A 20,973-nucleotide genomic window follows, 5' to 3' on the forward strand; every position below is an offset into this window, starting at 1 on the left:
GTGATCCGAGAGAAATAAAATGCTTCAGGATGTCTGTTAAAGGAAAGCAATCAAAACACCAAACACACCACATCTGCCTTCCTGTACCAGCATGCCTCATTTTATTCCTTATGCAACTTATGAATCAAACGAGTGCACTGGCCTCTTAATGTGTGTCCTTTCCTTTAGGCACACCTGAGAGCATGTTTTTTGTATGTAGGTGTGTGAGATTGTTTGAATATGTACGCTCACCAGCAGTGGCGGTGGGGAGGGGCCGGGTGCAAAGGGCACCCGCCCCCACATCTTAATCACGTCTCCCAGAGGCTGGAAACCCTCGTCACAGCCACGCTTCACCAGCAAAGACATGCTGAAGTAGCCTGCCTGGAACCACTCACACATCTCTACTGTGCTAAAGGGGCCTACAGTGAGCCAGACAGGACAAAAAAACAAAACAAAAACACATGTTCAACAGCTGCTGCTCCCTTCTTCAAATCAGCTTTAGAGAGATTTCTTATTATCCATCACATTCGTTGTGGGCTACACATTCATATCAAATCGACACATTCCCCTGTACTGAGAAAAGTACAGAAAACCAGTTTACTGAAACGCCCACTAACAAGGCAAGTCAATGAATAATTATGTGTAACATTGAACTAAAAGGTGCTGACTGCCAAGTCATCTAAAATTTAATTTTTTATAAAACGCGCACACACAGCACGAGTTGGCCTAGTGGTTAGTATGTCCGCCTCTCGATCAGGAGATCTTGAGTTCTATTCACGGTCGGGCCATACCAAAGACCACCATAAAAATGGTACCGACTGCCGTCTGGCAAGGCACGCTGCAATACAGATGCGAGTGGGGAGTCAAACTCTCGCAGTTACCAGAGGACTAGCCCCCCCACTGTAACCCTAGTTATGTCATCGGCGAGAGGCCGAGAGCTATGGAAACAGATCAGCGCCGCCCTATGCGCCACATGGCGTGGGAAGGACTTGTATATCGTGCATTTTCTTAGGTCCCACAAGAACAATATCATGTGGATGAGATGTGATCATTCTCATGTGCTGAGGTTCGCTTTTCTCTAGTTCAGGACAGTTTTCCCTCCCTCTTGAGGTAAACCGTACGGCCCTACGGAAAACAGCTGAACGTGAGGAGCTTTAACTAATTAGCATAACTATAGAACCGCATCACACCAAGATGGCGACACGCGGAAAACACCGACTCTGCATTGACTTCGGAGAGTTTTGAGTCGCAGCTATGTTATTTGCAAATGGATCCGTGAAATAAAAGATGAATATCTCCTCAGTTACTGCTTTTGCATTGTTTCTTTCTCTGCAATATCAAACCATTAGGTGTTGAACTCCATACATGCTACAGTGGAGTCGAGCCCATGCATTCTAAGGCTAAGATAGCTGAGCGCGAGCTAGAATGAGTTAGCTGTCCAGAGAAAAGAAAAAAAAAAAAAACGACGTCATCCAACCTTGCTCTGTGTCTTACAGTTGCACTCACTAGGCAGGCTTTCCTTTTCCGCTGGCAGGAGAGGAGTCCGCCATGTTTGCCCATGCCGAGCTGTTTTGGTTAAAATTAGATCAAACACGCCCCACAGGGGTAACGTGATATTGTTGCTCACTTGCTTCGGCAAGCTCAGGAATTGCATCTCGGCAAAACATTTCCACATAGGATACACAGTGGGTGCAGCAGCGAAACATCTCGAAACTCCAACAGCAATAGAAATAACATTTTGCCCAGAATTCAACTTTGCAGTCAGAACCTTTAAGTGCTCAACAAACATTGATCAAAAGGTATTTGTAAAAATGAAATTTTAAGTCAGTATAAATCTCTTTTTCCAGAAGCAATTTTCTCTTCTGAGGGAAGAATTTTTAGTCATGAATCATTGTAAACAGCGAAGGTCTGATTGCAAACAAACTGTAATACTTAAATAAAACACAGAAGTAACTCAAATTACTGTTTATTCTTTTTTTTTTAGTGTCAGGAAGACAAAACTGTGTGTAAAGCTTTGGTAATACTTTCACTCATGACTGCTTCATCCTAAGACATTTCTAAATACTAGTGCATCTCAAAAAATTAAAATAGAATATCACAAAAAGGAGTTCAATGCTTTCCAGCAGTTATTTAAAAAAAAAAAAAAAAAAAAGTTATTACACGTACACAAACATTTCAAGCATTTTCTATTAATTTTGATAATTATGGACTACGCTGCAAAACACCCCCCACGGTGAAGCATGGTGGTGGCAGCATCACGTTTTGGGGTTGTTTTTCTTCAGCTGGAACAGAGGCTTTAGTCAAGGTGGAGGGAATTATGAACTGTTCTAAATACCAGTCAATTTTGGCCCAAAACCAGCCAGAGCCCAGACCTAAATCCAATTGAAGATCTGTAGGGTGACCTGAAGAGGGCTGTGCACAAGAGATGCCCTCGCAATCTGACAGATTTGGAGCGCTTTTGGAAGGAAGAGTGAGCAAATATTGCCAAGTCTAGATGTGGCAGGCTGATAAAAGACTGAATGCTGTAATTAAATCGAAAAGGTGCTTCAACAAAGTATTAGTTTAAGGGTGTGCACACTTCTGCAACCAGCTTATGGTACATTTATGCCCCGCCCCCAAACATTTGTTTTTTCGATTGAATTGTACAGGTTATAGGTCATATTAAAAGGTGGCAAAGTTTTGAAGTTATTTATCAAGATCTCATTTTTGTTTTTTACATCATTTTAACAGGGTGTGTACACTTGATATCCACTTTACTTTTCAGAAGTTGGATATTCTGTCTTGTAAATCCTTTTTTGATTGATCTTTGGAAATATTCTAATAAGTTGACACTGGATTTCTGATATTCATGAGCAGTCAAAATTAAAAACAAAAAAAAGGCTCAAAATGCTTTACGTGTAATGAATACAGACCATATGAAAGTTGACCTTTTTGAATGAAATTACAAAAAAAAAAATCACAATTTCTTTTTTGATGCACTAGTACACTGCATTATTGTGTATTTTAAACATTCATTGGTAGCATTCAATAACTTCCTTAGACTTTCATAACCAAGTTGAGTAAACACGTTTCCTGTTCTTCACTTGGTAAAGGGAAATGTCATCATGCTTCTCAAATGCAGTACAGTAGAAATGGAGGTAGAAAGACATTCAGCTCCAAAAATATCTTGTAATGAATATTTGAAGAGCTCTTTTCCAAAACGTGATAAACGCCAAATTTAAAAAAAAAAAAAAAAAAAGTTTGTCGTGCTATTCTGCTGTGTGCTGAGCCTATTCACTGCTCCATTAATGTTTCATGCCAAATCACTATATTTCCTTGTTTATATGTGCTGCAAATTGTAGTTTCTCTCCAAAATGTGATAGGCGCTACACCTGTATTTTGGCTGAGTGCGACATTTCCTCTAGACCAATCAGAGTTCGGTCAGCGTTCTACACTCTCCCACATGGTGGCGCCCTGAAGCGAGGAGTTTTGTTTGCTTGTGTAGCTTCTTGAGCACAAATAACTTTTGCAAATGGTGGTTGTGAATACTTTTGATGGTTCTGAAGAACTGAACTAACTGGCCATTTGTTATTTAGTTAGTTATTTTCTGTGGTGGACAGTCTTAAAACATAAGATTAAACATAAATGAATGTTATTTCAGTGTTCATATAAAATTTATTTAATTTTATTATAAATTGTATGATGAAAGTTCCTGATATTATATATGTACAGCATGTTCTCTTGTTTTAAAAACAGACAGAAAAAATGAACGGATTTATGGCATTTTGAAAAAAGAATGAGTGGATTTATAGCATTTCGAAAAAAAAATATAATAAACTTTGGATTCATAATCAATAACATGGTTGTTAGATTTGTCAATTATTGTTGAAAATGTTCAGACTGAACCAACTATCTATTATAACAGGATAAATTAAATATTTGCAAAATTTATGCGTCTGGGTAAATGAAGGTCATTTTTCTGAAAACAATCAAAATGGATTTATAGCATTTTGGAAAAGAGCTCTACATTTGTCAATCCATTTGCTTGGTGTGAGAGAATGCACATCTACGTACCCTGAATCTCTCCCTGTGGGTCTTTGTAGAACCACTTCATGGCAGAGTCGTGGGAGAGAGGCAGGGCAGCTGCAGTGTTTCTGCTCTCCTGCAGTGTCTGGGTGAAACACTCTTCCTCCAGAGATGTGTCCTGAAGAGCTGCAACCATTTTCTCTGCCTCCTGCATGAACCCCCCCCAAAAAAAATAAGCCTTTTTTTTTTTTTTAAATAAATGTCACCCCATACACAGTCAACAGAGCACTGCTTACACACATGGGTCATGTCTGCTTATATCAGGTGTAAATATTCGGTGTGGAACATTGTTCAAACATTTTACAAACGGGGGGGGGGGGGGCCCTTAGGGCTCGAAAAAAAATTTTTAATTACAAGTTAAAATGGTTGTCTCTCATGCAATCATTCATAATATTAAGTTATATAATTTGCATATTCACATCAAATGTTTAATACATTTGATCAATTCATCTGAAATAACTATTTCAAGTACAAGGCTTGACATTTCAAAACATCTAGCAACTACTAATTTAAGTGTTGAAACAACCATTTTTAATACGCTTTTGCTGTGATACCTTTTATATATATATATATATATCGAGTTAAAATAAGGGGCCACGTGTCTTGATGTCCTCAGAAACTCCTGGATTTTAGCAAATAAGATTCAGCTTTTTCCATATACAAAAATATCTATATTTTAAAATCCATTACTGACTACAAATGAGTTTTCAACCTAACAACCACATTAGAAAAGATAAAAAAAAAAAAAGCTAACAAACTTATTTCAAGACCTACCTTACTTTTATTTAATAATTGAAAGGTAATCAAATGTCAAAAAAACAAACAAACGAAAAAAAAAAAACCCCGTGTTTATAAAAGCAGATACGTGTGTGAAACATGATATCTCACACGTATAACCAGGGGTGAAAGTAACTTATTTCTTGCCTGAGTCATAGCAGGGCTCGAAATTTGTATATTTTTTCACCAGCCAGCCGGACTAGCTACCTTCCAAAGTAACTTGCCAAACAGAAAATCAACTCGCCAAAATTTGTTCATGTATGAATTTTACTCAGGGGTGAAAGTAACTTATTTCTTGCCGTTACTGTTATTTTGAGTCATAATGCACGTGCACAGCGTGCGCCGAAAAATACACCTAATTATTTTTGTCTACTTACGTATCAAGCATTCACTAGGACTTCTTATCACTCAGTAGTACTAGTATAGTACTTTATCATACTATCACTCTTTCATCCACCTGTATCAGTTTTTGATTATAAATAAATTGCAAACATTTCAACAACACAATCGTTTTAATAACACTTTTTTTAGCTGAACAGTTGAAAACTAACTTTTCATTTTGGACATTCTGTCTACTAAAACACTTTGGCGCAAGATGGTTAAGCAGTGGCTCCACGCACTCTCACTTCAGACATAATTCAGAGACAGGTCAGAACGAGTTATATGCAATGTATATTGAGGAAAACGTGTTGCTTTTGGTAAACTGACGTGAGCAGGTGTGTTATGCTGAAAGTGCTTTTTTTTTTCCCGGTACAGCCAAATCTTTTAGTGGTATGCCAGATCGGCCAGGACCGGCTTACTTTCACCCCTGATTTTACTTCTGTCAAAAATAATACAAAAGAGAGTAGTTACCATTGTTCATGACTAATGTGCATTTATTTCAAGAACCGGAGTATATTGGACTTTTTCCCCCCCCATCAGCGGGGTGGGGTGGGGTCTGGGATGTCTGTAAACCAGTCAGGATGCTCTTTGTCGAGCATGCGCTACATGAACAGGCACACACGCCTCTCTCGCGCTTCCTCGCGCACTCAGTCATATGCACGATGCATTAATCCGGGAGACTTGGGATGTCTGTTATATGCATGCACAGTAGTGAAAAAAAAAAAAACGACCGCCTGACCGTCCTGCCGATAAACACATCGATTAACACAGACACAGCATGCGCTTAATATGTGGCGGCTTTAGTTGACTGTGTGTCTGAATCTTCGCTTCATATATCTTTTTTTATTTTCAACTAGCCAGCCGGGCTGGCTAGTGACAGGAATTACTCGCCAAATGACAAATTAAGTCGCCTCGGGCGACCGGACCACCGTGAATTTTGAGCCCTGCATAGCGCGCGTGCGCAGCGCATGCCGAAAAATACACCTAATTATTTATTACTGTCTACTTATCAAGCATTCACTAGGACTTCTCATCACTCAGTAGTACTAGTATAGTACTTGATCACACTATCACTCTTTCATCCACCTGTATCAGTTTTTGATTATAATTGGGAGACTTGGTAACAAACGTCTGTCTACTAAAACACTTTGGATACCAGCTGTGCACGTTGGCGCAAGATGGTTAAGCAGTGGGCTATGCGCACTAAGCTCGCACGTTGTCTGTCGAATGAAACACGGAAGGAATTCACTTCAGACATAACTCAGAGACAGGTCAGAACGAGTTATATGCAATGTATATTGAGGAAAACGTGTTGCTTTTGGTAAATTGACGTTAGCAGGTGTGTTATGCTGAAAGTGCATTTTTTTTTTTTTTTTCCCAGAGACAGTATATTTTTCTTTCCGGTACAGCCAAATCTTTTAGTGGTATGCCGGACCGGCTTACTTTCAACCCTGTGTATAACACTGTGAAACAACAGGCTAGGTCAGGACCGCTCGTCGGTGAGCAGCATATAAACTGAATGAGGTTTGTGGCGAAGACGAGATGAAAAGATTTGTCTTGTGCAGAGACTGTACCGCGGTAACCCGTTAATACGCTGAGAGGGCCACCCCTATCCCCCCGAAAATCTCAACGGATTTACACGATTCTGAAAAATGACTTTTTCAGAACCGAAAAAACCGGAGCTTCCGGCACATGCCGGAAAACTTGCACCCATGCATTCAAAAACGTTCCAATACCTGCTGCAGGTGCTTCATGCCCTCGTCGTCCTCGGGGTCACCCCCCAGTGGTGGGAGGTCAGTAGCAGCAGAGGAAGAGGAAGGAGAGGATGAAGGCAGACTGGAGGAGGCACTAGGGCTCAACTCAGACACAGGCTCTGATAACACTATTGCACAGACAGAGATGACAAAGTATTTTATCTTTCAGCCTCCTTTCAAACCACGAAGAAGTACTGTATCTAGCAACTGTTTAAGTAACTATATATAAAAAATTATGCAAAATCATTGTTAATATACTGTATGAGATACACTTTAATACTGAGCATCAATGTAGGACCAATAATGAAAGGAAACGCTGGAAAAGGTCACATTGATTTGATGCCAATCCAAGAGACATTCGACATGTTTATCAAATAGTGCAAAAGCATAAAATAAACCTAATGATAATTTGTTTGTATAATTAGCTTTTAAAAAAAAAAAAAAAAAAAAAATCTACAGCAACACTTTGCAATTAACATGAACCAGAACGTCAAGGACGTACAGTAACTCATCTGGTCTGCCATCATGAACTGAAATGTGACTGTGTGAGAGAGGCCCAACCTCTGTAACAAATTGTTTACAACAGGAAAAACAACAAAGGACTAAATTTTGTTCCCAACCCAAAACATGGGTCAGAACTGAATTTGCATGATAAATGAGATGAGATACACAATTCTAGTCAGAAGAAAATTTAAGTTGACCTAATTAATTTGCTAGCCCAAAAAAAAAAAAAAAAAGATGCAATTCTAGTCAGAAGAAAATTTCTCTTTTTTTGGGGGGGCTAACAAATTAATTAGGTCAACTTAAATTTTCTTCTGACTAGAATTGTAAGTTGACCTAGTTAATTTGTTAGGGCCCCCCCCCCAAAAAAGATGCAATTCTAGTCAGAAGAAAATTTCTCTTTTTTTTTTTTTTGGGCTAACAAATTAATTAGGCCAACTTAAATTTTCTTCTGACTAGAATTGTAAGTTGACCTAATTAATTTGTTAGGCCCCCCTAAAAAAGATGCAATTCTAGTCAGAAGAAAATTTCTCTTTTTGGGGGGGGCTAACAAATTAGTTAGGTCAACTTAAATTTTCTTCTGACTAGAACTGTAAATTGACCTAATTTGTTAGCCCCAAAAAAAAAAAAAATGCAATTCTAGTCAGAAGAAAATTTCTCTTTTTTTTGGGCTAACAAATTAATTAGGTCAACTTAAATTTTCTTCTGACTAGAATTGTAAGTTGACCTAATTAATTTGTTAGCCCCCCCCCAATAAAAGATGCAATTCTAGTCAGAAGAAATTTTCTCTTTTTTTGGGGGGGGGGCTAACAAATTAATTAGGTCAACTTAAATTTTCTTCTGACTAGAATTGTAAGTTGACCTAGTTAATTTGTTAGGGCCCCCCCCCAAAAAAAAGATGCAATTCTAGTCAGAAGAAAATTTCTCTTTTTTTTTTTTTGGGCTAACAAATTAATTAGGCCAACTTAAATTTTCTTCTGACTAGAATTGTAAATTGACCCAATTTGTTAGCCCAAAAAAAAAAAAAGATGCAATTCTAGTCAGAAGAAAATTTCTCCTTTTTTGGGGGGGGGCTAACAAATTAATTAGGTCAACTTAAATTTTCTTCTGACTAGAATTGTAAGTTGACCTAATTAACTTGTTAGCCCCAAAAAAATAAAAAAATTTGACTAGAATTGTCTCAAATGGTCTAGTTCTTTCAAATAAAACAAATCAGGACCGAAATCCATTGAGAACTGAGGGAGGAGACACGATTTAACTGAGGGGGGGGGAGAAAAAAAATCAACTAAAACAACCAAGTTTTGTTCCCTGAGGGAAGCTCTAGGGAGGAGATACGATTCTAGTGAGAGGCCTGGAAAATTCGTTAATATGGCCTAATTAACTTGTTAGCAAAAAATTTGACAAAACGATGACCTAGTTTTGTGCAGTGAGGAGTTCTTTCAAACAAACAATCGGAACGGAAATCCGTGGAGAATTGACGGAGGAGATACAATTTAATTGAATTGTGGATGACGGACAACACGCCATGGTAATAGTTCATGGGCCTTATGGCCAGATTAGCTAACAAGTTTCATATAAAGGACCAGTACTGGGCATCAGCTGCTACTCATAGTATTGATATCTAAAATGACATCCAAAAAAAAAAAAAAAAAAAAAAAGTGTCAGCTTCCTAAATAACCTTACATTTTAAAGAAAAAGTTGCACTGGGGAGGTGTGGAACTGTGCACTGATTACCTTCACTTGGCATCTTGCTGGGCATGGCAGGTACATGCTGAGAATCCTCCAGACAAGTGGGGGCAGCATTGGGCATGGGCTCGGCCTGAGGAGCAATGAGGGACATGGAGGATGGAGAGGAGGGAGAGAGAGATTTCACCTCTACCTCACACACAGCTGCAGAGTCGGTCTCATCTGACCAGGGAGAGGAGCAGTGGAAATCAGGTGAAAAGGGGAGTATGATCATTCTTTAAACAAAAAATGGCCATTATAATAATTCTTAGACAAATTATCTAAAAACATTAAAAATATTTGAAATGTTTTACATTACTACAGTCCCCTCCAAAAGTATTGAAACATCAATGGCAGTTATTTTTCCTTTATTCCACACTCATCTTTCAATCTCAAACCAAAATATCTTCGATGAACACTTAGAAATGGCACCTTTGGTGTCAGACCATATGATTTTTAGGTGTTTCACACATCTAGCTGTAAATATCAGGAGAGGACAGTTGTCTCGTTTTCATGTTTCGATCTCACAAAATGTCTTACCCTCGCTGTTCCAATACTTACAGAGAGGACTGTGTACTGTATACAACCCCGATTCCAAAAAAAGTTGGGACAAAGTACAAATTGTAAATAAAAACGGAATGCAATAATTTACAAATCTCAAAAACTGATATTGTATTCACAATAGAACATAGACAACATATCAAATGTCGAAAGTGAGACATTTTGAAATTTCATGCCAAATACTGGCTCATTTGAAATTTCATGACAGCAACACATCTCAAAAAAGTTGGGACAGGGGCAATAAGAGGCTGGAAAAGTTAAAGGTACAAAAAAGGAACAGCTGGAGGACCAAACTGCAACTCATTAGGTCAATTGGCAATAGGTCATTAACATGACTGGGTATAAAAAGAGCATCTTGGAGTGGCAGTGGCTCTCAGAAGTAAAGATGGGAAGAGGATCACCAATCCCCCTAATTCTGCGCAGACAAATAGTGGAGCAATATCAGAAAGGAGTTCGACAGTGTAAAATTGCAAAGAGTTTGAACATATCATCATCTACAGTGCATAATATCATCAAAAGATTCAGAGAATCTGGAAGAACCTCTGTGCGTAAGGGTCAAGGCTGGAAAACCATACTGGGTGCCCGTGATCTTCGGGCCCTTAGACGGCACTGCATCACATACAGGCATGCTGCTGTATTGGAAATCACAAAATGGGCTCAGGAATATTTCCAGAGAACATTATCTGTGAACACAATTCACCGTGCCATCCGCCGTTGCCAGCTAAAACTCTATAGTTCAAAGAAGCCGTATCTAAACATGATCCAGAAGCGCAGACGTCTTCTCTGGGCCAAGGCTCATTTAAAATGGACTGTGGCAAAGTGGAAAACTGTTCTGTGGTCAGACGAATCAAAATTTGAAGTTCTTTATGGAAATCAGGGACGCCGTGTCATTCGGACTAAAGAGGAGAAGGACGACCCAAGTTGTTATCAGCGCTCAGTTCAGAAGCCTGCATCTCTGATGGTATGGGGTTGCATTAGTGCGTGTGGCATGGGCAGCTTACACATCTGGAAAGACACCATCAATGCTGAAAGGTATATCCAGGTTCTAGAGCAACATATGCTCCCATCCAGACAACGTCTCTTTCAGGGAAGACCTTGCATTTTCCAACATGACAATGCCAAACCACATACTGCATCAATTACAGCATCATGGCTGCGTAGAAGAAGGGTCCGGGTACTGAACTGGCCAGCCTGCAGTCCAGATCTTTCACCCATAGAAAACATTTGGCGCATCATCAAACGGAAGATACGACAAAAAAGACCTAAGACAGTTGAGCCACTAGAATCCTACATTAGACAAGAATGGGTTAACATTCCTATCCCTAAACTTGAGCAACTTGTCTCCTCAGTCCCCAGACGTTTACAGACTGTTGTAAAGAGAAAAGGGGATGTCTCACAGTGGTAAACATGGCCTTGTCCCAACTTTTTTGAGATGTGTTGTCATGAAATTTAAAATCACCTAATTTTTCTCTTTAAATGATACATTTTCTCAGTTTAAACATTTGATATGTCATCTATGTTCTATTCTGAATAAAATATGGAATTTTGAAACTTCCACTTCATTGCATTCTGTTTTTATTTACAATTTGTACTTTGTCCCAACTTTTTTTTGGAATCGGGGTTGTATATAGCGACGAGCTTTCCTTCTTACCTCTCTCGGCTTTGTCTCCCACACTGTTGTCTTTCTTCTCTCCATCTGTACCACACTCATCCTCATCTTCTAGACCCTGAAACTCAAACTCCTCTTCTGGAATAGGGTCCTTAGAGCCCTTCTGAATGTGTGTATGTAATATTTGTGAGACAGATAGAGAACACACACAGGCTTAGCATGCAACATTTGTACAAAACCTTATTAACACACACACACCCCTACCTTGATTGGCATGAATGCTCCAGAAGAGTCAAAGGTACCCATCTCTCCATCTTCCTCATCAGTGCACCACTCCGGCAGACCGTCTCTCTCGTCCTCTGCCCCTTCACTTCCTGCTCTCCTCCTTCCTCCCTCACTCCCTCCATCCCGGAAGTCGAAGTCAAACTTTCTACGACGAGCCTCACTATGCTCCCGCCAGCCTGCTGAACGGGGACCACCATCTTTCCAAGACAAATTAAAAGGTGAAGAGGAGTGAATCGACTGCTTATAGCATCCAACTGCCAATATTAGTGGAGAAGTGTGAAACAGTCATTGCGCACATAACTTATGCTTGTGTGTGTGTGTACGTGTACGCATGCATACCATCTCGGCGTGAGCCAGCCAGTCTCCAGCTGCCTCCTGTGTCTCCACCCTCCTCCTGCTCATTCTCCTCTCGCAGTGTGCGCCAGTTATCACTGTCTGAACGCATGAACTCTTTCCTCCCCCCAGTGCCCACATCTTCAAAGCCAACACGCAACCCCTCCCTGCGCACAGGCTTGTCAAAGCGCCTCTCGCCCCTACACACACAAAATGAGATTACGAAAAAAAAAACGAATGTGGTATGCCACTTCTAAATTTAGACAGATGCATCAGACACCAAGACTGAAGCACTATTCAAGCAAAATTAGTTTTATGACAGGGATAAGTTACCCATGCAACTTGTTCTCACGATGTACAGGTCAGGTCTATTACAGGTTTAGTCATTCCAGTAGTATGAGGCTTATTCAGACAAATCTATTATTAATGACTGAGCTCTCAGTTTGGCCAAACACAGGATTAAGAAACTTTAGACTATTAAACAGACAAATTGCTCGTTCATACCGATTTAGCAATCCTTTACATTATTTTTAGCACAATCACAGGTAAACAAAATCAATATTATGCCATTTATAAGTTTAAAAATACCATTTCGCTATTTAAACTGTTCCACAGAAACAGTAGCTATATATAGAAATGATCAGGACGTCATACCGGTCATCCCAGCTCTGGCTACGGTGGATCTCTCTAACACTCCTGCTGAAGCCCACCTCTCCATCCTCATTACTTCTTTGGTAGAACCCACTCTCTCCACGGCCCCTACCTACACACACAATTTCTCACACCTAAATATATACACCAATTCACAAAACAGAGAAAAACATGCCTGCCATTTCATGTGATGTACCTTTATACAGAAGATTAAAATGGCACTGCAAACAAATACATACTCTAGGGTCCATCACTGAAGTGCTTTATATTTGGTGTACTTATCTTGATCCTTGCATTTCTTCACCACTGTACTCTCTCAAACTCAATTTGCAGATAGTATAAACCATTGGCCTGCCAATCAATAAGCTGGGTTTTCCCTTGCTCACTCACCTCGGCCACCTCTCACACTGCCTCTGCCACGGGTCATACTCGCAGGAATGGCCCCACCACCTTTACCCATAAGCCTCAGCACAGCCACACTGTTGACGGACATGGAAAAGTTCCGCTGCAAGGGGGGGGGGGGACCAGAAACCTTGTTACCAAGAGGAATACAATGGAATATCACAGCTCAAACTGTAAACCTGGGAAAGTAGAAGTTGCTCTTTTTTTTGGTCTGTGCTTAAATGTACTGGACTTTTACAGTGAGCGTGATGGGCATGCAAGTGTTTGGGAAATGTTTTTTTTTAAATAAATAAATAAATAAAATAAATTAGAGCACAATAGCCCAGGAGTAATAGGGTTATACCCGGAACAAATTAGTAACAAGCTGAAAATTTCAGAATATGTTCAGAATCCCTTTAGGAATAACATACTAAAAGTCCCCGGAAATCCCCCTTGTGCTCTCTGAGAAATTCAAGATGGCGTCCAAAATGGCCGCCAAATGGAGATCTGCCCATATCTCAGGCCCAAAACAAAATATTAATGCAATTAAAAGGTCAGAATGTGTGTTTTGTAGGGTAGGAGAGTAAATTCCAACGTGTGTATTAATTACATTGTGTATTAACATTATATAATAACAATGTACACATTATTATAACATTTGTGCATAGTGTGGATCCATTGGTTACTCGTTCACTCCGTATCATCCTATTCTGTTCACAAAACAACAAACACAATTACTAGGGGTTGGAGCTAGGGTTGGGCGGTATCCAAATTTTGATACCTTTAAACCGTCTCTGTGTTTTCCCGGGGTATACGGTATTACCGAGAAAAAAATATTTTGTTTCGGCCTACTGTGTAACGTGCGCCTACGCCTCAAATGTACTATTTAAAAGCAGCATAGCGAATTGTGTGCATTGTGGTATGGATTAAGCAGCAAAGCGAATTTTGTGCATTGATGAATGGATTAAGAGATATTTCAAAGCATCACGCAACTCTTCCTTCATCTTGAAAATAGCATTCAACTGTCGTTTACGCATGTCTGCGTTGAAACGCCATTTGCAGCACTATTTCACCTACTCCATCAAAAAAAAGTACACGATGAGCAGGATCATACCCTTTCAAGCATGGGAAATAAAAAAAAGAAAAAGAATCAACCAACACCCAAGTCCGTTTAGACTGCGCGATAAACCATATTCTTCAGCGCAAATGAGGCGAACCTAATTCAAATGCGTGATAGCTGCACAAGGCAAAATCATATGGGCCCACGTCATGCCATGGCGGGGAAATTAATAATCAAATGGCCTTACCTTGCTTAAAACGTTGTCTTGATCACATAACTCCTTACAATTATTCCACTTAAATCCATACGGTTTAACACACCCAACAAAGATAGCAAGCGCATTGCTAATTCCCACCAGAAACCGAACAGTTTACGCTACAATGTTTTCTTCCGTTTCTTCAGTAGATGACATTTCAAACGTTTATTACCCACATCCCAAATGTCATACGTTATATTATTTTACCTTGTTGTTACTCATGTAACCTACTCAAAACACAACTCATTGGAGAGATCTCGTGGAAGTGGAGTACCCCAGGCTATGGTGTGCCTTAGGGGACATAGATTTTTTTCGATTTTGCGCGGTCATTTACATTATTGCTGGCTCTTCCTTTTCGTTTGGTTTGAAACCAAAATGCTGCCACACTGCCGATGTTGTATTTTTTTTGCCACTAACTCGTTATCTTGACTTGCCATCTTTCAACCGCGGTCTCAGTCTCTTTTTTTTTTTTTTTTTTTTTTTTTTAGATAGGACAGTATAGAGAGACAGGAAATGAGCGGGGGAGAGAGAGACGGGATCGGGAAATAACCTCGGGTCGGAATCGAACCCGGGTCCCCGGATTTATGGTACGGTGCCTTAGCCATCTGAGCCATGACACCCCCGGTCTCAGTCTCTTGCGAAGCTTTCTGTCAGACTCCAAAATGTCACGCAGGGTTGCCATGGTAACGACATAAACAACCCTGCACGCGATGAAAACTTCTTTAGGAAATTGATAGAATTAGTGAAAATACGATCACACAGTTATTCGGGATGATCTTCAATTTATTATTTTATATTATGACCTCATGTACTCCATATTTATTTAGATATTATATTTTTTTTTAAAATGACGGTAATGAGACCGATACCGTTGGTACTTTTGGATACCTCGGGATACCGTCTTACCGTAATACCGCCCAACCCTAGTTAGAGCACTTATTTTCATTAATATTAAAGTAAATTGGTGGTGTAAAATGAAAAATGGCATGTTAAAAGGTCATGCTGAGTTTAGTCATTTTTTTGTCCGAACACACTGGCATTGCTAGTAGTAAAGACTGGCGCTAGAAACTCAAAGATTTTTTTTTTTTCCACCCTTAAACAAGCTTGAATAAATTCCCTACTTCACTGATGGTACAACAAAGGTCCAAGCATTACAACTGAGGCACTGAGAGGTGTTTAAGTCTACTCATTGTTTATAAGCAAGAGCTTTTATTGAGGCAGACCTTTTTGTCATGAAAGTCGCCGGAATGTTGAAGAAGTGTACTGAAACAGCTTGCCATTGTAGTTTTAGAAGATAGAGTTCTCAAATTTAATTTCCCTTTAATATTTTATCAAAGCTTAAAGATGCACTAAATATTAAGGAAATTGATGTCTAATTGTTGTCTTACATTATGTTCATGTATGTAGGTAGCCTACTAAGCTAATCTGTCAATCATGTCAACCATCAAATTCCATGTAATTTCCACATTAATGACCTTGTAATCTTGGTTAATTTTAATTTTAACAGTGTGACAATGGTGAATTTGCATTGCTTGTATGAGAGAACATATAATTTAACATTTTAATTGCATTTATATTATGTTTTATCCCTGAGATATTGAAAAATCTCCAATCGGCAGCCATTTTGGACGCCATCTTGAATTTCTCAGAGAGCACAAGGTGGATTCCCGGGGACTTTTAGTATGTTATTCCTAAGGGTATTCTGAACATATTCTGAAAAATTCAGCTTGTTACTAATTTGTTCCGGGTTGGACTCAATTTTGAGCTAATGCTCTTGGGCTACAACCTAACTTTCTCCGCTTCCTTTCAAAGAAAGGCGCCACTATGTAAGGAGTGTCTAAACATTTCGAACCTGTTCTTCCTCAGTGAGAGGCACCAGTGCCAGAGGTTGCTGAGGTTCATCCTGCAGAATAGCAGCAAACACCTTATCCTGCATGTCCTCTGGTATCTACACACACCCAGACAAGAAAAAGAGGCTCATTTAATTCAGGAGAAAGAAAGGGGGAGGAAATTTGTATTTAAATTATCCAACATTTAATACAAAAAGAGTTATATTACTGAGCTGCCACGAGACATTTTAAACCGTTTTCAGGTCATTTAGGCACGTTACAGCACATTTCAGCACACATCCAAAGTGCTGCTGACTGCCCACGCTGGAATGTTTAGAACGTTCAGAATGCACGGTTGGGTCAAACCCACAAATCTGAACCTGGAACAAAATTCCCTCAAGTGATTAAAGCAGTCAGACATGCATGTGTTGGGTTGTCACGCAAGTTGGTATGGAAATGATACCAACTTGGGCTTGGTATTTAGTATTTAAGGCCTTTTGTTAACTTTTTTGCTTTCCCCAACACATATACCGTATTGGCCCGAATATAAGACGACCCTGAATGTAAGACGACCCCCCCTTTTCCAAGTCCATCTTTGGGGAAAAAGTTTTTTGAAGACCAAATGTTCATTCATATAAAGCGTATTTATTTCAAAATTCTGTTTAAAATTAGAGGCTTTTGTTTTTCACATTTAAATAGAGGTCATTTCAGTCTAATTTCCGTGAACACTTTTCATAGAAGTAAAAAAAGAGGCTAAACTGCAGGCTACTAGACAAGCCAAATTAAAACATTTAAATTGCATTAATTCAACAAATTTGTCAGGTTTAGATTGAAAGTTCATAAACTTCAGAATGTCAATGCATTAACTTCCCATAGCCTACGGGTATATGGAATAAATTTGCAGAACAGTGCAAATGCTTTAAACAATGCATTAAACAATACATTAAGGTTTACAATAATAAACAACTGAAACAATGGAAAGGGTAGTTTGCTAAATTACAGCTACTCAGCACAGAGATCCTCAGCCTCACTTTGCTCACTCTCACTGTCCTCACTTTCACTTTCGTTTTTGGCGGCATTTTGTCTAGTCCGCGAATTTAAGACGACCCCCCCTTTTTAAGAGCTATTTTTTACAACAAAAACACCGTCTTATATTCGAGCCAATATGGTATTTAGGCTATACAGATGATCCTGGCAAAGTCTTAACGCTCTGCAAATCACACAGGGACATATAGGACCAATTAAAAGTTTGAACACACTCCCACATTCATACTAACAACTGTGTCCAAACATTTAACTGGTCCTTTAAATAAAAGGAAGCGAAATAATAAACAAGCACAAAAAAAAAAAAAAAAAAACACAACACAGAGATGCAACGACAGGGTGGAGTTATATGCAACCTGAATTTAATCCCCCCCCTCAACAGCTTGCACACTTAAACAATAGATTTTAATTCTTTTATTAATGGTCTTACATTCTAGTATGGCTGCCATACAAATTGGTACCAGTTACTACAGAAACCATAAAATTATCACAATGATTATCTTAACTTTTCCTTTAAAAGGCGTCACTTATTTGATGCATACATTCGTGATTTTTAAATTTTTTTTAAATTTTATATTACTCTTCAACTTGCCATGCTATGACCCTGACATCATGGTGCTAGGCTTTTAACGTGTGATAATTCTAATTATTTTTTTCGCGGTACAAATCCTGCGCTCTGATTGGCTGGTGAGCAGGTCCGTATCCTACGGTACGGACCCCAGTTACAGACCCTGGTTATGGACCTCTGGCGACTCGCTCGTTCACAACAACAAACATGGTAGAATTTTTTGTCAACATTCATCTTTCTTTTATAAGATTATCAAAAATCTTGTAAATTTTTGCCAGCATTTCTCAGGAGAATAGCATTAATTTTACAGCATGGATAGCGATAACGACAGTGTTCACAGCGAAAGCAAGTTTTACTACCCTGAGGAAGAAGAAATAAAAGAAAACATTTCAGGAGAAAGCTAAAAACCTCTAACTGCTGCTAATGCAGAGCAAAAACATGGCTGAATCCTGAATGACTCCTATTTGTATAAATAGGGGACTACATAGGCGGCAAAATGTAATTTTTCCCCTGCCATGGAAGTGCACTTGTATACCGAGGAGGAAGCAATTTGCATTACAGCCGTGAACGAGGATTCAAAATGGTGGCTCGGCTCGATTTTCCCTTTCGGGCGCTCTCGTTTTCTGTTAGAATTTGGGAAAGAAAAATAAATATATTATTTACCAGCTTAAGGTCGGTCTGTATGGTGAAATACCGTGACCTCGGCCTTGAATACTGACCTCAGCCCAGAGGGCCTCGCTCAGTACTTTCAAGACCTCGGTCACGGTATTTCACCATACGGACCTCCCAGCTGGGAAATAACATTATTCTTCTTATATTGAAAGAGCACTGAGATTTTATGTAATCCGCTTCAAGTGTGTGTGTCTATAATATATAATAAATAGTACAATGGCATTAATACAAATCTGGGGTGGGTTTCCCAAAAGCATCGGAACACAAAGATGATTAAATGGTAGAGCTAGAATCACAATGAACACGCTTTCTCCTAGTTAAGATGCTCTTAGCGTGAAGAAGCTTTTAGGAAACCCACCCTTGTACTTTGCCATTCTGCCTGCACTACTGTCAGAGCTGTCGTTTTAGAAAATTTATTATTTCCTGACCAATAGGTTTTGAGAATTCAACAGCATTGTGGTATAACATTAATACATTTTACGATCATCATATTCACCACTTAAATAGGACTTATACAGCCTTGACAGAGTTCACAAATGTATTAAAATCTGTAGTCTATATAAATGCACAACTGAAAAAACAATGACTCACTTTTTGCACATACTTTCCACTAAATTATATTACTCCCAGTCACATACAAGAATTAACGTTACAGGGTGAAAATTTTCACTTCAACTGAAGCCTCAACTGGATCCAAAGTCTTACAGCTGCAGCGAGTCAGTGCTCCCCTGGGATCCTCTCCTGAAAATCCATGTTTTCCACCCTCTCTCATCATTTGTTGGCTGCACTGAAACCGCTCCGTTTTGAATATGAAGGTAAAACAGACTAGAATGTTGGGCAGCTGCTCACTCACCTTGTTGTCTTTGATATAAAGTGCTAACATCTCCTCCCGGCCGTAGCGATATTCGGCCAGCTTGTACTTTGGCATAGCGGGAGAGGGAGGAGGGGAAGTCACACTGCCTCCACTGGAAAGTGCACGGAGCCTGGGGGCAAGATAGAATGAAAGCAAGAGAAAAAGAAAGGAGTGAGGGGGGGAAAAAAAAAAAAAGTACAATGAAAGAACAAGGACAGATTTATAGGCCAGGTTTCACAACAAGAAATACAAATTCCACATCTGGAAGTTTCACAGTGAAATTTATCAAGCCAGGAGTGTCCTTTAATACACACATCTTGTCCAAATAGCCTTAGACAAAAAGTGGAGCTTTATGAAAGCACAGCAGCTCTGCACTGCACATGACAAGTACAGGAATAATCTTGTGTTGGCCTGCGATCAACTATGCACACGGCAGTCCTTGGCCCATTAGAGATGGCCTAGTACCAGAAAACAGGCCACACCTTACTGTCTAATCTCTGTATAAACATTTACAGCGCACGAAAGCAAGAACCAGAAGGGGGAGAGAGAGAGAGAGAGAGAGAGAGAGAGAGAGAGAGAGAGAGAGAGAGAACGAGCAAGGGATAAAGAGAGAGCTTGAGCAACAGAGTGCAACCATGAGTGAGTGAGTGAGTGAGTGAGTGAGTGTGTGTGTGTGTGTGTGTGTGTGTGTGTGTGTGTGTGTGTGAGTGAGTGAGTGAGTGAGTGAGAGAGAGAGAGAGAGAGGACACAAGATTCATGCCGAGTGATCAATGATTCCAGTCTAAACATAACTGTAGTGCATGTTTAAATGTCAAATATTTTACATAAAGTTATTTAAAGCAGGTAATGTGAAGGAAGCATAAGAGCAAAACAGAAGTAGATATTACAGAAGGAGGAAATGGGGAGGAAGAAGAGGGGAAAAAAAATGGTGGTAAGCAGTAAACCTTTTTCTAAATTTTACCATTCTGGGCCGAAATTGAGTGTCTCTGCTGTCATATTCCTCCCTTCCTCTTGGAACTGAATCTATTTAAAACCAAAAAGGAAAAAAAAAAAAAAAAACACGCACAAAGGTCAGCAATGAGATGGCAACAAGCGAAACTGTACCTTTCTGTGTAAATTGGACAAAACTCTTACAAATACACTGCAGCTGCACTGTTTTAAATTGATTGCGCAATGTTACACTAAATCACGAAAGCACACACACACACACACACACACACACACACATTTGCTGAGAGCGCTTACCCTGTCCAGGGGAGCGGAGCAGGCAAGACTAGGCTGGACCAGGCTTAAGTGAGAAGGCTGAGTGATGTGTGTGTGGAGAGAGACAGTGTGTGGATTGTGTGTGAAGGTATACGTATTTTAAGATTTTCAAAGAATAGAGAAATAGCTGCCTTACACTGGGCGTGTACAGGAGGAAAAAGGACAAATCTGTTCAAATCCTGTTCACAGCCCAAAAACTTTAACAAATAAAAAGCATTCAAAAAAAAAAAAAAAAGAAAAAAAAAAAAAAAAAGAGTTGGGATGGGGGGGGGGGGGAGCTGAAAAATAAAACAATTGTGTGATAACAGCAATACTTTGATACTGACAATAAAATCCAAGTAGAGCTGCAGAAATCCCAACACTATGAACAAAAAACAAAAATTTGATCAGCTGGCAACACAGCTGTCTAAAGCAGATGACCGTGAC

General features: G+C 39.5%; 1 protein-coding gene across 3 annotated transcripts in view; it reads right to left on the minus strand.

The window, feature by feature from the left end:
- The window catches only part of gigyf1a (GRB10 interacting GYF protein 1a), an 89,493-nt gene that overhangs the window by 19,471 nt on the left and 49,049 nt on the right, over positions 1–20,973 (minus strand). The window contains exons 1-13 of one of the 3 annotated variants that reach the window (XM_060925525.1): positions 20,530–20,784; positions 20,246–20,307; positions 19,285–19,414; positions 16,171–16,266; positions 13,012–13,126; positions 12,625–12,733; positions 11,977–12,170; positions 11,617–11,834; positions 11,395–11,515; positions 9,192–9,365; positions 6,939–7,084; positions 4,033–4,192; positions 232–398 (exon numbers count right to left, since the gene is read on the minus strand). In XM_060925525.1, the coding sequence (XP_060781508.1) occupies positions 232–398; positions 4,033–4,192; positions 6,939–7,084; positions 9,192–9,365; positions 11,395–11,515; positions 11,617–11,834; positions 11,977–12,170; positions 12,625–12,733; positions 13,012–13,126; positions 16,171–16,266; positions 19,285–19,414; positions 20,246–20,280 (1,665 nt within the window). In that variant the 5' untranslated portion in view covers positions 20,281–20,307; positions 20,530–20,784. Of the gene's footprint in view, positions 1–231; positions 399–4,032; positions 4,193–6,938; positions 7,085–9,191; positions 9,366–11,394; positions 11,516–11,616; positions 11,835–11,976; positions 12,171–12,624; positions 12,734–13,011; positions 13,127–16,170; positions 16,267–19,284; positions 19,415–20,245; positions 20,308–20,529; positions 20,785–20,973 lie in introns of those variants that run through there. The other 2 variants (XM_060925599.1, XM_060925683.1) reach the window with 2 other exon arrangements.

The sequence above is a fragment of the Neoarius graeffei genome, chromosome 1 (genome assembly GCF_027579695.1).
Source record: "Neoarius graeffei isolate fNeoGra1 chromosome 1, fNeoGra1.pri, whole genome shotgun sequence".
In the NCBI taxonomy this organism is placed as follows: Eukaryota; Metazoa; Chordata; class Actinopteri; order Siluriformes; family Ariidae; genus Neoarius; species Neoarius graeffei.